Below are 16068 nucleotides of genomic sequence, written 5' to 3' on the forward strand. Positions count from 1 at the left end.
GCACTTGCATCAATGCCATAAAGACAGGTGCCAATCAACATGTGCATTTAATTAGGTTTAACTTAATTGATGAATTTTTCAATTGCGTGATAACAGTTTCTGGAATTTTCAGTGGAGAAATCAAAACATTTTCAAATATTCTTTTAGTAGCATGGTGTGCAGGTATATCAAAGCACTGCAAATTGGTGAAGTAATGAGCACAAACCTGCGTGGAATGTAATCTACCTTTAATTTCTTAAAAAATTACAACTTGTTCTCAGATGTCTCATCAGTGAACTCTTGTAATGCTGTCCTTGTGACACCATCATCCTGACAAGGACAGCATTACAAAAGTTCACTGAAGAGGGAAGTACCATGAGACATCTGAGAACAAGTTGTAATTTTTTAAGAAATTAAAGGCAGGTTTAAGTGCTCATTATTTCACCAATTTTCAAAAACAGCTAATAGGAGTTTCAGGTGGAGCACAATATCCTATGTATAAATCCTATGTTTCATCAACTTGTGCACCTGATTCAGGGTTAAATTAGCATATCATATATGGTGATATTTTGCCTTTCACCGTGAGCTGCATGGTTAGAATGAGAAGGATCTCAGCCTCCTGCAACTCATACCATATCCAGTCAATAGCTGGATATGGTATTTGTGTGTGTAACCTACTACCTGTCTTCAACAATATCCAATTAATATCAACATATATAAGATATGTGGATACATGACACCTCGGCAACAAAAATTATTTTTAAAAGAAAATTAGGGTTATTATAAATTTATTAAGTCAAATATACTGATGTGCAAAACTTAAGGACCAACACTATTTCTTTATTTAAGGTACTCTTTACTGATGAGAGTAAATTCAGTCTCAGCAGCGATTCTGGACGTCAGCTAATCTGGCAAGAGGTTGGCACATGGTATCACCCCACAAACATCACTGAATGGGATCGATGTGGCAGTCGAGGTGTTCTCGTCTGGGGAGGCGTTATCTTGGATGGACGTACACAACTCCAGATACTGGAAGGTGGTACTGTAACCAGTGCACGCTACTGTACTGAGGTAATCCTTCCCCGTGTGCATCTGTTCCAAGGTGCCATTGGCCCCAAGTTCGTGTTTATGGATGATAACGCCACACCCCATCGCACTGCAGCTGTTGATATGCTTTTGGAAAGTGGGGACATTGTTCGTATGGGTTGGCCTGTCTGTCCGCAGGCAGATATGAAGTTTTCTGAGTAGTGCAGACAGTCTGCAAGAGTAGCTCATGGTGTCTTGTTAATGATATACAGGAATTTTTCTAGCAGGGATAAGGAGATGATTATACCCTAGTATAAGGCAATGGTCAGGCCACACCTTGAGTACTGTATACAGGTCTGGAGTCCTCATTTTAAGAAGGATGTAGAGCTGTTGGAACGAGTACAGAGAAGGGCAACAAGATTAGTGAACAGAACAAAGGGTTGCTCTTACGAAGAAAGGCTTAAGTTTTGCAAATTACAGTGTCTGGAGACTAGGCACCTGCGAAGTGATCTGATTGAGATGTATAAAGCCTTAAATGGCTTAAGCATGCTCAGTGCTTCCTCTTGCTCAGAATAATCGCCTGAGAGGGCATAAATTAGAATTGAGGAAAGACGGTTGTAGGATAGATGCGCGGAAGTTTGCCTTTAGCCAGTAGGTGGTTGATTGCTGGAACAAACTTCCATCTGTCGTAGAAGTTGATAGCTTAAATAGATTTAAGGCAGAACTTGACAAACATTTGGGGCGAGGGGATGGGTGAAATAAGGGTGGTTTTTTTTTTTTTTTTTGTTTGTTTGATGCTATATAAGCTTTCTTTCTTGCATCATGTGCCCTTGATAATGCTAATGCTAAATAACATATTGCATTAATATATTTGACTTAACAAATTTCCATTAATAAATTTATAACCACCTAAATGAAAACATGTAATTTTCTTTTCAAAATAATTTGTCACTGAGTTTACAGAGTTGACCATGTCCGAGATAGGCATACAAAGTATCTAGTGCCCTTTAAAAAAAAAGGGCATTAAGGGGTGCGTCTTGCATTCATTTTCACAAACGAATGCAAGACAACTGAAAAATGACTTGCATCCTGTTATTTACCAGTGCAATATCATTTACATTATTATTTTTAAATGATACTATTAAATATAGCGGCCTACAAGATCAAGAATGTGAATAAATTAGATAGGCTGTAGAGAATTCGCAACCCTGATAAAGTGACAATACATTTGCAACTTATGCAGGATGTACAACTTATCCTCTTCAAAAATCCCCTGAGGCCCAGTGATTTCCCCATTCTGGAAAACTGAGTTCTTAAATTATTTTGTGCATCTAGGGAAAAAAACTGATACAAGTGGTGAAAGAACATTATCACAGTGAGGTAACCAGTCTTTGGAGTTTTACAATTTCTTTCTTCAAATTGCATTGTAAAGCCAGCTTGGAACTTCAGTACAAAATTTGTCGTCTGGAGCATATTTGTGGTGGGTAAACACCCTCACAGTCAAAAAAATGTTAGCAAAATTGCATCACTTAACACATTCCCTACCCTCTTTGAAATGATATTGTCAGTTAAATTTTTACAAAAAATTGCACTTTTCCAATTTTAAAGCAAAATGTAACATTCAGTGTACTCTGAAATAACATGAAATGTGAAAAAACCTCTTTGTTATGAGCTAACCATAACAGACTGCCTGCAAGCTAGTAAGCAAGCAGCTTGCCGTGTGGAGGTAAGGAAGAGACATCTAAACACATTTGCATTCTAATACTCAAAAATACCATTTTTCTCACTTTTGTACTGTTGAGAACTGGCACCAATTTTGGAGTTACTGCAGTTTTCCAACTAGGTATCTTATTTATAATTTTTAAAACAAGTGAGGTGGCAAAGCAAAATTGGAAGGGACTGTAAAAACATTAAGAACTCTACAATTATTGGAGTGTGCCAAAACTACACTAAGTGCAGTGATTTTTTAACTTAGAATATTTATAACAAACCTGTGACATGTTTAAATTATGTAATAAATTTATAATAGCCTAAATGAAAACATGTAATTTTTGATGTAATTCTGAGATGAAATGTTTTAATATTTCAGTGATAAAACAAAACATAGTGCAACTAAAATATATTAAAACAAGAATAAAATTTGTACAGAAAAGAAACCTGACCAGCATTTTGCAACTAAAAGTAATTTCTCCCTCTCATGCAGAAGCTTTAGCCTTATTATGTACAGGAATATACAACTTGAATTCTGCTGGTAGCTCATCCTCAGAATAAAGCCTATCAGAAAAATACACACGACGAACTCTACAATTGGCATGAATCTATAAAAAAAAAATAATAAATTTAAAAAAAGTTTATATCATAAACAACACTGCCAGTGAAGTTGTCTGGATATATTAAAATATGTAAAAACAACTTGATGCAAAAACAATTCTATGAATGAAAGAAGTAACTTTTTGCTCAAAATTATATTACACAGTACACAAATTTTGAGGAAATTCCTGGTTTGTTTCCACTATGCTTGTTTAAATAACGTGATCAAATTGTATTCAAAATTCGAATAAAACTGAACCTTTAAATGTTTATAGCATACTGGTTTTGAATATTCCAGTCTGCACAAACACAGCTGACAACATGACTCATTTTTGCACCTCAATATTTAATATATAATTTCAGAGATCTTTGCCACCTCCTGTGTTAAAATATATAAATTTGGCTCTAAAACTTCAAGTTTCCAGCACAAAGGTTACACCTTCTTCCACAGAACATAAAAACCCTATGAGAAAGAGTTGGAGGGGAATCCTGGGTAACTCAATGGATAGTCTGTGGGAGGAAGGCTGTGCTTTTGCAGTTTCCAAGCATCTGGTGGGAGATTCGTGCATGTTCACTCCAGCACAAATACGTTGTTCTTGTTGATTTCTTCCTGTAAATTTTAGCTAAGCCTGCGAGTTGGTAGGTAGTATTATGGAATAGTTTCGTCTAACTTGGAAAGGGGTGAACCTGCAGGAGGAATAGTTACCCTGCTAATGTTCCTATTGATGGTTTTTGCTATAATCCCTCTGTATAAAAAAAGCTTCCATAAAGTGTTTTTGGCGAAGATATATTTAAGATCTTTTGAATTTATGGTTTTCATTTTTTAAGTGGTTTCATTTTTCATTCTTTAAATCATATAGCCTCTGTGGTAGTACATGCATGTCCTTATCTGTTCTTTTGTAATTTCTGGAGGGTCTGCCCCATTTAAAATTTTCTATACTCACTCAAAGTGCAGGGGGGGGGGATTCAGAAGAATGGGAAAGTTGTTCTTGTATGCACCCTGGCAATCTGCTAACAGGTTCTCCTATCCTGGAATGGAAGAGAAATATATAAACTGCAAATGATTATTAAGATTATAATTGGAAGGGGGTTGAAATTCCAGGCTTAGCTCTGTTTATATTTTAGGGTATTTATTGTAAATCAGGTTATTTTTGATGATAGTTGGCTAGTTCCTAATTGAAATTATGGGGGAGCATATTCTCAGGACCCCAAGTCATACCCTTTATAAGATTATCATGTGATTGGAGCAATAATATAACAAGGACATGACATCATCACCTGTGGGTTATCTATACACCAACAACTAAAGTTTCAGTCTCTTCCTCCAGCACCATACCACAAAAATATCATCCGTGAACCAGAGCCATAAGTTTTTTGGGGAGAATACTTGTCTGTTCAAGTTCAACACAAATGATCCCAAGATCTTAAATATAACTCATTGCCATGTATAAAAGGGTTATAGCAAAACCACTGAATGAATTAGGGTGGGCTACCAATATGGAACTAAACTGACCAAAATGGATTAATTATAGACTAAACCTTATCACTATGACAGAAAAAAAGAAAACTTATACTGGCTCCAGAACTGCCAATTTGGTTAGGTTGTTGCCTGGATCAACAAGGTCCCCACTGTGCTTTCCAGGGTAACAAGGCTGCTAAATGTTACTAGAACAACCATCAATGTCAAAAGTGTAGAAGCGGATGGTTAACTGAAATAACAGGTGACTGTCTCAACCCTGTACGTTATCTTGAATAGAGCACATTACATTATCTTGAATAGAGCACCTACAATCCACAAACAACTTAGCTTGTTTCTATTACTGCTTTGCAAAGCAATAAAATATAATTGAATATATTAATTGAATTTTACTGCATATTTCTTAAAATGTTTTGTATTAAAAGATGGAAAGGGGCAAGACAATCTCCAATAAAGAAAAATGTCTACTCATTTAATTTTACAGGCCTGCTGAATAAAGAAAAATGTCTACTCATTTAATTTTACAGGCCTGCTGAATAAAGAAAAATGTCTACTCATTTAATTTTACAGGCCTGCTGTCTTCAATTTCAACGTTTATTTTAAATTTAATTGTATTCTTTTTATTATAGCCTTGTGCCTATTTTGCCATTGCAGACAAGCCTGCAATGACAAAATAGGCAATGCTCCCTTTGAGACAAGGGTAGTTGAGATTAGGCAAAATTTTAATTTGGAAATCATAACATAAGTGGTAATATTTAGTCCAGTTTTATCATCAAATACAAAACTTTCAGCACTAATAATAAAAAAAAAAGGTCCAGATGACAAATTGTCTAAACCATGAAAACACCCAATACATCACAAGAGAAACAAAGGGAAACCAATGAATTTCAGAATTAGTAAAAAAATTTAAAATAATTTGCTTTTTTTTGCACTGCAACATACCTGTACTCGCAGAGTCTCAACATAATTTGTACCATATGCCCTTCTAGTGAAATCTGCCAAGTTGAATTGTATCTGATTCCAGCCATCATCTAGCCTCATAGGCATTGTGCAGATAAAAGGTTTCACTCTAGTGGTACTCTGATAGTTGCTAGCGCGGAACCTACGCCTCACATTTTTGTCATCCAATACCTTTAAAAAATAAATAAATGCAAAAAATTTGTATTTGAAGCTCTAAATTGAACAAAAATAAATTTCAGATGATTTAATTTTTTTTTCTCTTAAAACTAATAATTTTATTTTCTATGATTAATAGAAGTAAATAACCACCAATTATTAACTAATATATAAAATTGCTTTACTTCAATGAATGATCATAATTTTTTTCACAATGTACTGCTTCATTAATCATGCATATTTCAGTGGTCCTTTTAAAGTTCCCCATTTGATGAAATTCACTTACTCCATCTCTACCAGTCTTCAAAAACATGGTGGAAGCCATTTTTTGACATACGTTTGAGAATTGCCTCCAATGTCTTTACAACTTGTGATGACTGGAAACATTTTTCTTGCAGCTCCTTAACCGTGGAAATTAAAAAAAAAAAAAAAATCACAGGGTGCAAGGTCAGGCCTGCAGGGAGGATGAGGAGCACATTTGACATTGTTGCTGGCTAAAGTACTCGATGACAGTATGAGCAATGTGAGGTCTGGCATTGTTGCAAAGCAGCATCTCTCCACCTGCATGCAGCTGCGATCATTTATGACAAATGTGATCCCACAAAGTGTGCAGTACAGTTCTGTAGTAAGGTCCTGTAACAGTCTTATCACATGGCACAACATGCTGTAAGCCATTCCTTGAAGGTCAAAAAAAGAGATGACCATAATCTTTCCTGCAGAAGCCACAAATTTTGCTTTTATCAGTGTTGCCGATGGCATAGTCTTCCAAAAAAGAGCTTTGTTACTTACTCTCTGGGTCGAAACGATGAAGAAAGGTGATAACAGCAGCAGATGAGATGTCTCATCTGCTGCTGTTATCACCTAGTGCAGAACCTTATCATCTTTGGTAACCATCTGTTGCAACTCCTGACAAACCTCCATGTGAATCTGCTGTTGCTCAGGTGTGAGTAGTCTTCAAACCCAGTGTGCACAAACACATGTCATGTGCAAATGGTCACAGATAATACCGTGCATGCTTCCTACTGACATTCTCAACATCTTCAGTTGCCTTACTGTTATTTGACGATCTTTCACAATTACAGAAGTAGTGTTTACGGTTTCTGTGGTGACAGCAGCAGTTGGAGCTCTGGAACTACCGATTTTTGTTATTGAACCACATCCAACTTTAAACTTTCTAAACTACCTGCAAGCTGTGCTGTATGGAAGTGTAGATTCACCATAAGCCTCTTTTAACATTTCATACTCTTCAGCTGATGATTTATTGAGACAGAAACAAAATTTGAAAGCAGGATGCTGTTCCTCACATGTCACATCCACTGTTAGTCATAAACTTGGCTGACCACCAAGGTCACACCATGCACAAGAGTTGACTGTGCAGCTGCTATGTGATACAGCTTGGTATGGTCTTAAATTCTGCAGCTCAGCTAGAAATACTACGCAGTACAGTTGTTCATGAAAAATTATGACCATTCTTTATTGAACAGCCCTCACACATACCCTCATATTTTAACATAAATTGAAATACAACACTGATTTTTCAAGTCTTCTGTGATTCAATAAAATAAATGTTAACACATGCCTCATAATATATTTTTGTAACTTATGAATTGCCTCCTGCATCTTAAATACTGAAGAGTGTGTATTTTGTGAATCTTCTATAATTAAATCAAAAACAGTAAGAATTCATTATTTATCTATAGTAAATTAATAGTAAAAAGAACTCTTCAAAAAAGCAGACTTTTTAATAGGTGCACTGCTTAAACTGAGAATTTTTTTTTTTTTTTTTTCATGCACCCACCACATTGCAATCGGCACAAAACAGAATTTCCAATGCTTTGGCTAATACACATCTTTGATGAATAATTATGTTTTCTGATATAAAAACCATAACGGGATATGTGTATTGTATTATTCATTCACTGGCACTGTGTGGAGCATAAATCTGAGCTTCTGCAGCCACTAACACAAAACGAATTTGTCTCAAATTCTGGCTATTATAATGGAGATACAAACATAGGTAGCACAAAGTAAAACACACCTCACAACTTATATAATACCTCAAATTTATTCCATTCCAAAACAGAATTCACATGTCACGTAGCAAGATGTGACTTGAAAAAACTCAAGCCTTGCGCCCTACAATTATTGACACAAGCTCAGGATATAGATATGGAGTACCAAATGTACAGGAAAAAAGTGTTGAGATAAAATAACAATATCTGCAACTTTTATTAATCAAATATTTGACTAATGCAAAGTATAAATGTTAGCAATATTATATTCAAATAAGATATTTCCAGTATCAATTGTATAAGAACATATCCATTATTTTGATGGGGGGCATAAAAAGGAGTGTAGCTCTTGGCCAGGGACTTACATTGAAGTTGAACATGAGACATTAGCAGTAAATTATAACCAAGTGGTGTACAATAAAGATTAATAAAATTTCACAGTCAACTGAAGACCAATAAAATCATGAAAATCCTTTCATCGGCATTAGTAGAGGCATACGATGCAAGAAAGCAAAGCTTGTGCAGCATCAGCCAAAAAAAAAAAAAAAAAACCTCCAATTCATTCCAAATTCCTGTCCAGCTCAGCCTTAAATTTATTTAGGCTATCAACTTCCACAACAAAAGATGGAAGTCTGTTCCACCACCCACTAGCTAAAGGCAAATTTCCACACATCTATAACTGTTTTTCCTCAATTTGAATCTATGCCCCCTCAGGTTCTTAATCTGAGCAAGAGGAAGAATCCCATCAGCATTCAGCTTGCTCAATCAATTCAAGGCCTTATACACCTCAATCAGATCACCTTGCAGGTGCTGCAATTTGCAAAACTTAAGCCTTTCTTGTAATAATGAACTCCATTGGGAGTTCATTATTACATGCAGATATAGACATTATCTCCATGCTTTATGCACTTGCAAATGTATAGGAATAAACTAAAAAAGATAACAGCATCTTCTCTTGCTAGATAAGCTATAAAAAGAAATATACATAGCGATATGGACAGCATTCAATCAGGAAGTATTATTTAATAAATAGTAACGACATCCATATTTCAAAGAAAAGTTCTAATTCTAAAATCATAAAAGTGATTTGGTTGGTATGCATATTTAAAATATTTCCTTGTTGAACCAGTGTGTGTTGTGTTGTCCATTTCTTTATTAATATTCATGCTTGTGTGATGCCAGATTAAAACAAACTTGCTATTTTGTTTCAATTCTACTTCATTTGATATTTTCTCAAAATGTACACAAGTAATATATCTAATCTGGCCAATTCTGAAAATTGAAGTGCAAATTAAAGCACCTTCCTATATAGGATGTATATAAAATAACAAACTTAAGTTTTGCTCTCATGAGGAAATTTTGTAAAATTCTTGAAAAGGATTCACATATAAATAATTACTATAATACTAATGAGAATTTTGCAGAACAGTGTTGTTTCAACAAAGCATTTTGCCTTAGAATCAATCTACAGAAAAATAAGCTGCTTCTGCACAAGTAAAAGAAAAGACAGATGGGACTACTACTCACTAAGTATTGCAACTGTTCATAAATATCTATATATTTTTCTATTTTCTTCACAAATTTAATCATTTTCAAAATTTTAATGACTGATTTTAATTATTTTACCTTTACTTTTCCTTTTACTTCTGATCAACTTTGAGTCCGCTCACAAAAATTTACTCTTTATACAAGTAGCCCTCATTTTGCGCCAATCACTAACCACAATGCCTTTTTTTTTTTTTTTTTTTTTTTTTTGTCAAATTTTTTTATAAATTGAAAGTTTAAAATCGTCAGACAATTTATCGCCATCATACTGTGCTATGCACTGTTCACGTGATTTACGACAATCTGAGGCAATCAGCAATTGGCGCATCCATATCAGAGACGAGAAAGATTCCTGCCCTCAAAATAATCACTCGTGGACGCGGGTAGTAAAGGTCCATGTGGTGAACCATTCAGTTGATTGTTTACGCTATTTACACGTGTTGGAAATTTATTAAGCTAACATTTTTTATTAATTGTGCTATTAATAAATTAAATAATAATAATGATATCTGTGTGCAGTTTTTGCCAGTCGTGTTATAAAGTTTTTAATTTAATAGAATAAAGAGATGCCATGTCTGGTAAAAGAAGTTCATTGAATCCTAGTGCAATATTTGGAGAATGGAATCTGGTGAAAGCCACCCTAATGTGTGTAGGGCTATGAATATGCCTCCATCAACTATTACTACAACTATGAAGAATGCTAATAAAATAAAACAATCAATGCAAAGTGGTAGGTAAAATTTTTGGTGCCCAGAACCTAACTCTGTGATTTCCGATTGACTCCATTATATAAAGGGTTCCATTTGCGCCTGTCCCCCCAGGAACCTAACCCGACGTAAATTGAGGGCTACCTGTATCCATATATAATATTGTGGAAATAATCATATTCTGAGGAAAATTCAAGAGTCCCTAAAACTACTTAAATAAGAAATATAGATAAAATATATTTTTTGATTTATGTTAAATTCATATTTTAATTTTAATTTTTTAATGAATTGTGTGGAATAAAATTTAAACTTTCCACAAACTTTATATTGCTCTTTTCAAATCTCTTACAGCATTACACATGCACAGTCAGAGCTGAGTACTACATGAGATTTAGTGAAAACAATTTCTCTTTCAGAGGGATCACTACCTCCATTGTCGGTTTACTTCCTAGTACCAGATCTTTGTATTAAATAATAGAATAACAATGAAAAATTTAACTAAATATGGACCTTTGCTGCTACTGTATACTAACACTGATTATCTTTATTATGCAAACATTTATTGTTATTGTTATTTAAATTTTATTGAAGCATTGCTTCCTCCCTAACAATGATATGACAATAACAGAAATCGGAATTTTGCAAAATTAACAAAATATATACCTGAACTTCAAATGTAAAGTATTTCTTCAAATTTTTCACAATGAGAACTAAAAATGGGAGCTTGATGCCTAATGTTTTCTTAGGGTCTGCAGGGCAAGTGATAAAAGTTGTGCTAAAAACAGAATCCATTTTTGAGAATTAATGGACAACTACATACAAAAAATATATATTTAAAAACAATATTTCAAATTACTAAAGAAAACTAATTTTTAAAGTAATTTAAATGACTAATATTCAAACACAACAAACAAATACAGTGAGTACCACAATTTTCAAAATAATTCTAACTTTTAACAGTATGCAATTCTAGACATCTTCGTATGCTGAGTGCATAATTTAACCCTCAAATGTATATGTAGAATATTAAATATACTGGAATATAAATAATACTAATCCATTCTAAACAAAATGATTTAGTTTCTGGAATTTTGCCAAGACATGACAGGGGGAAGTTATATGAAAGCCTTGTGAATCAATCTGGCCCTGGATAGGAAAAAATTACACGAGGCTTGTGGGGTAAAATTTTTCTCAGCATGGCCAGTGCTTCCTAATAGAGGGAACCAGTTTTACAGGAATGGCATACACTTAAATAGAAGGAAGGGTTATACAAGAATATTTGCTGAGGCTATCAAGGCAATGTTAGGTTGAAAAACAGTTAGTGTGAAGGAATACACAGACTAATAATTTAATGGCACCATAAACAGAGGTGGAATTGATTCTTGCATTATTTCTTTTTTGAAATGCAGTAGCCTGAAAAAACAGGACTCGGTGAGGTTAGCAAGTACATGGACTTTTTTTTTTTTTTTTTTTAATGTAAACCCCAAACGAGAGGTATTAGAACCTATAGTACTTAGAACCGTGCTTGGGTTGGAAGTTGAGAAGACGAAATAAGATATTTGTTGACATTGGACTTGAACTTCTGTAGATTGTAATTTTCAGGAAATGCGTATGAAGGAAGGTTGTTCCAGAAAACGGCAGTTGAATGAATAAACGAGGAAGATGAAAGGTTGGTTCTGTGAGTTTGGAGTTGGACAGTAAATGGATGTTGGCTGGTGGCGGCACGTGTTCGGACTGTTTTGAAAGAGAGAGCGGGAATTATAGAAGCCAATTCAGAATAACAGGGCCCATGGAAGTATCTGTAGAAGAGGCATGCAGCAGAAACAGTACGCCTATGAGACAGCGAGTGGAGAGACTCTGTTAGAGATGAATCATTAATTAACCTAACTGCCCTCTTCTGAATGGAATCAAGAAGCCTGACAGAGGTTTTGGGGGCACCACCCCAGATGTGGGAACAATATTCCATGGAAGGGCAGATTTGCAATTTATACAGAGTGAGCAGCTGTTTGGAAGAAAAGTAACGCAGAGAGCGAAAGAGAAAACCAAGTTTTTTAGATGCAGAAGAAGCAATATTTGTAATGTGCTTGTGTCAAGAGAGATTAGAAGTCAGGGTAATCCCCAAAAGAGATATCATTTTGCCTAGAAATCGGAGTGTCACCAAAGATAAGCATAGGAACAGAAGAATCCTTGTTGCAAGATATAAGACTGAGTTTTAGAAATGTTGAAATCAACTAAGTTGTCTTTGCCCCACTGGAATTACCTGTAGATCAGCATTTAAGGAATTGGTAGCGAATATTAGAGAAGTTGAAGCTGATTGAGCAGGGCAAGGTTTCTCAAAATGGAAAGTGGAATGCAATGTGCTATCATTGGCAAAACTATGGATAGAATTTCCATTCAATAGAAGAACATCATTAATATACAAGAGGAAAAGAGTGGGGGAAAGAACTGAACCTTGGGGAACACCGGCATTAGTGTAGAAGTTAGAAGACAGAGAGCCATCTATTTTTGTATTTTTCTTTATGACAGAAACAGGGCTGATCTGCAATGCCCAAGTTGGCTATTGTGTTTTTGTAGTTATAAATAGTCATTCCTATGGGTCTGTCATATCTATGTCTGATTTCTATATTGATATTATTTATTGGAAGAAAATTTTTAGTTTTATGCATGATATTTCTGAGATTAACGTAGTCGTAGACCTGATTCAGAAATTTTATTATGCAATACTCTTTGTTTGTATTTTCAGGGTATACTAATCCTATTCTGAATTTAATGATATCTTCTAATGTGTGTTTAAGATGTATATTTTTGATAGAAATCTTATGGTATATCTTGTTTAGCTTACTATGTTTTAGTGAAAACAGGGTGTTATGTATGCTTTTTATGTTAATGGGATCTGTATCCCATTCTGTAAGGAGTTTTTCGAAATTGTTAATGTCGTGGGGTCTTGTCCTATTATAATCTTGTTTAATTTTATATTTTCTCAATCCATTACTTTGTATGTTTTTTTGTTAATTTAAAAATTGCATATGTGCATTGTTTATAACTGGAGTAGGTGAAGTTCCTACCATTGAACCTATTGTTCAACCCGTAAGAGTGGAGGGATTTGTACTGAAGAATGAAAAGATCTTCTAGTAGTTACTTTTTGTTAGTGTTTTCCATGATGGCTAGTATGACTATGGTGATATTAGTAAAGTTGTGTTTTTAGTAGTGTCTTAGCTCTATTTCATTGGTGTATTTGTTTGTATCTGTATTTCTGTCTTTAGGTGGATTTTCCTCGTATTTCTTTATTTGAGATCGGTGCAGATTTAGTCTTGTGTAGTTCAGTACTGGTTTGTCCTATATACTGGATGCCACATTCTTTACATGTTATCAGGTATATTACTCCTTTTGTTGGGCAAAAAATCGGTGAATCTTCTGTGTTATGGCTGTGTTGGCTATACACGTATGGACACGTTTTACCTAATTTACTGTTACATTTATTAAATTTTAGTATACTTTGCAGGTGCAGACTATCTATATCGTCTTCAACGTATGGGATGTCCTTGTGTCTTATGTTTCTTTGGTGTCGCAATGTATTCACATGAGGTGTGGCGGCATTGCATGCTATGCGACCGTTTTCAGGAAGATTCGGGTCCTGCGAGGTCATGTCTAAGCCTGAGGTGCAATTTATGCTGTGGTACCCATACAGCATTTTTCTCTGTTTCGTTGTAGTATTCATGGTGTTAACTTATTTATATGCAATATTGGCTATGGTCCGTACTGTTGCCTAATAATTCCTAATAATAATAGTATGATGTATTATTTAATTTTTACTTACTACTTTATAATTACTACTTTATACTGTAGTCCCTGTAGCTGATAAGCAATCCAGGACGTTTAGGTATAAAAAAATATTGTATGAGTGTGTATATATATATATACATATATTATTGTATTATTGATATATATATATATATATACAGGCAACTTTCAGTTTACGAATGTTCGATTTATGAACATTCACTATAATGAACGTCACAATTAATTCAAAATTTCTTAAAGTCGCCAATAGTTAGAGTTCCTTATAAAATGAAATGCCAAACGTACAGTGTAAATTTTTAAAAATGTATTTATTACAATAAGTTTTTCAGAAAATTATTATACGACAATTATACTGAACTGTTCTTGGTTAATAAAACTAATCTAGCTAGTAAAAAAAAAAAAAAATGTTGGTTTACATGCCACGCCGCATAGAATGTTGAACTTTGATGAAGATATTGATGAGTAAAAGTTGAATACATATGTACAGCACATATATTATATGTTAGTACTGTACTCGTTTTATTTATTTCTATTTTGTAACTCTGTTTTTAATTAAAATTAAAAAGTACGATATCTTGTTTTTTTATTCTTTTCTTATTTTATGTTACATATCGTATACGATAAACCATAAAGCATACGTACATTATAATAAAACGTACTGTATAGACCGTTCAATGTTTAGCACATGGTTTTAATGCTTTAAAATGACTGCTAATGTATATGATATGTATAGTAAAAGCTTTAACACCATGGGGCTCACATCTGGTGAGTATGGGCCTGGCACACCCAGGATCCTGAGCTGGATATCATTCTTCTCTTTCTTGGTGATTCCCTTCTACTTCTGACACTCACTCACTCTCTCACTCTCTCTCTTAGAGTCACTCAGAATTTTTTTTTTTAGTTTTCCTTAATAATAACAATGTAACGAACAAAGTCTTGGAACGGAACTCGTTCATAAACCGAGAGTTGCCTGTATTACACTGTGTTTCTCACTTTTTGAAACCCAAGAATTTGATATCTTCATCAAAAAAGCAGTTAGTGTAATTCGTTGTGAGCTGGAAGGTTTACTTTTGAATTTTCAGAAAGTAAATTTAGATCTTGTGCAAAAAGAATAGCATGAATAGACAACTTTAAAATAATAAACTCCAAACTGATAAACAGGCAAATTTACAGTTTTAGTATTGGTTACAGTATTAATATTACACTTACAATTCTGTCCAAACCTTTTGTAAATTTATTCTAACTACCCACCTCCACAATAGTAGATAGAAGTTTATTCCAGCAATTGATTACTCTTCAGTTGTATACAGATTTCCACACAACTATTCTGCAACCTTCCTTTTCTAATTTAAATTTATATGTCCTCTTTGTATGGTTCAACTTCCATTTGACATTTATATATTTTTTTTACATTTCCCATTTGACATTTATATATTTTTTTTACATTTCCCATTTGACATTTATATATTTTTTTTACATTTCCCATTTGACATTTATATATATTTTTTTACATTTCCCATTTGACATTTATATTTTTCAACATCATCAGTTGGTCCCACTGAAAAGTGATTTAAAATATGTTTGAGCTGATTATAATCACCTCTGCAAAAATCAAACCCCTTCTCTTTACTTTTGATTGTATTTATTTCTTGGAATAAATTCTGCATCAATGTTCACTGCCATCTAAAGATTCCTTCAGTCGAAGATCCTTCATAAATAATAAATCATTGCTGATAAACCACATAAAGAATATTGTTTTCTCTTGTTGTCTCTCTAAAATGTTGGTGTAGAAAGCAGTCATCCAGCAAATCAAGAAATGTTTTGCTATTGATTGAACTGCCAACCTACAAGTTCCAATATAGTTGTTCATTATATTCGTTTGACATATAACATCACAGTCATTTGACATATAACAAATTCTCCAATATTCATTTTGTTTTCGCAGTGTTTACACCACACCATACTGGCTCACTGTTACACTGCATCTACTGGTTGTACTGTTTTAGACTTATTTAAATTCTGTATCTCCAATCTTTTAAATATTTTTTTAAATAAAAATTTAAAATTTATTTATTTATTTAAATTTAAATTTTTT

At 33.9% G+C, this 16068-nt stretch overlaps 1 protein-coding gene across 1 annotated transcript in view; it reads right to left on the minus strand.

Moving 5' to 3' along the window:
• Nucleotides 1-3172: 3172 nt before the first annotated feature.
• Nucleotides 3173-16068, minus strand: part of Bug22 (cilia- and flagella-associated protein 20) — a 38914-nt gene continuing 26018 nt past the window's right edge. The window contains exons 3-5 of the mRNA XM_090382571.1: nt 10836-10947; nt 5735-5923; nt 3173-3323 (exon numbers count right to left, since the gene is read on the minus strand). Of these exons, the coding sequence (XP_090238697.1) occupies nt 3201-3323; nt 5735-5923; nt 10836-10947 (424 nt within the window). The 3' untranslated portion in view covers nt 3173-3200. The remainder of the gene's footprint in view (nt 3324-5734; nt 5924-10835; nt 10948-16068) is intronic.

This window comes from Mastigoproctus giganteus, chromosome 10, assembly GCF_048544385.1.
Source record: "Mastigoproctus giganteus isolate SK-2022 chromosome 10, ASM4854438v1, whole genome shotgun sequence".
NCBI classification, from domain to species: Eukaryota; Metazoa; Arthropoda; class Arachnida; order Uropygi; family Thelyphonidae; genus Mastigoproctus; species Mastigoproctus giganteus.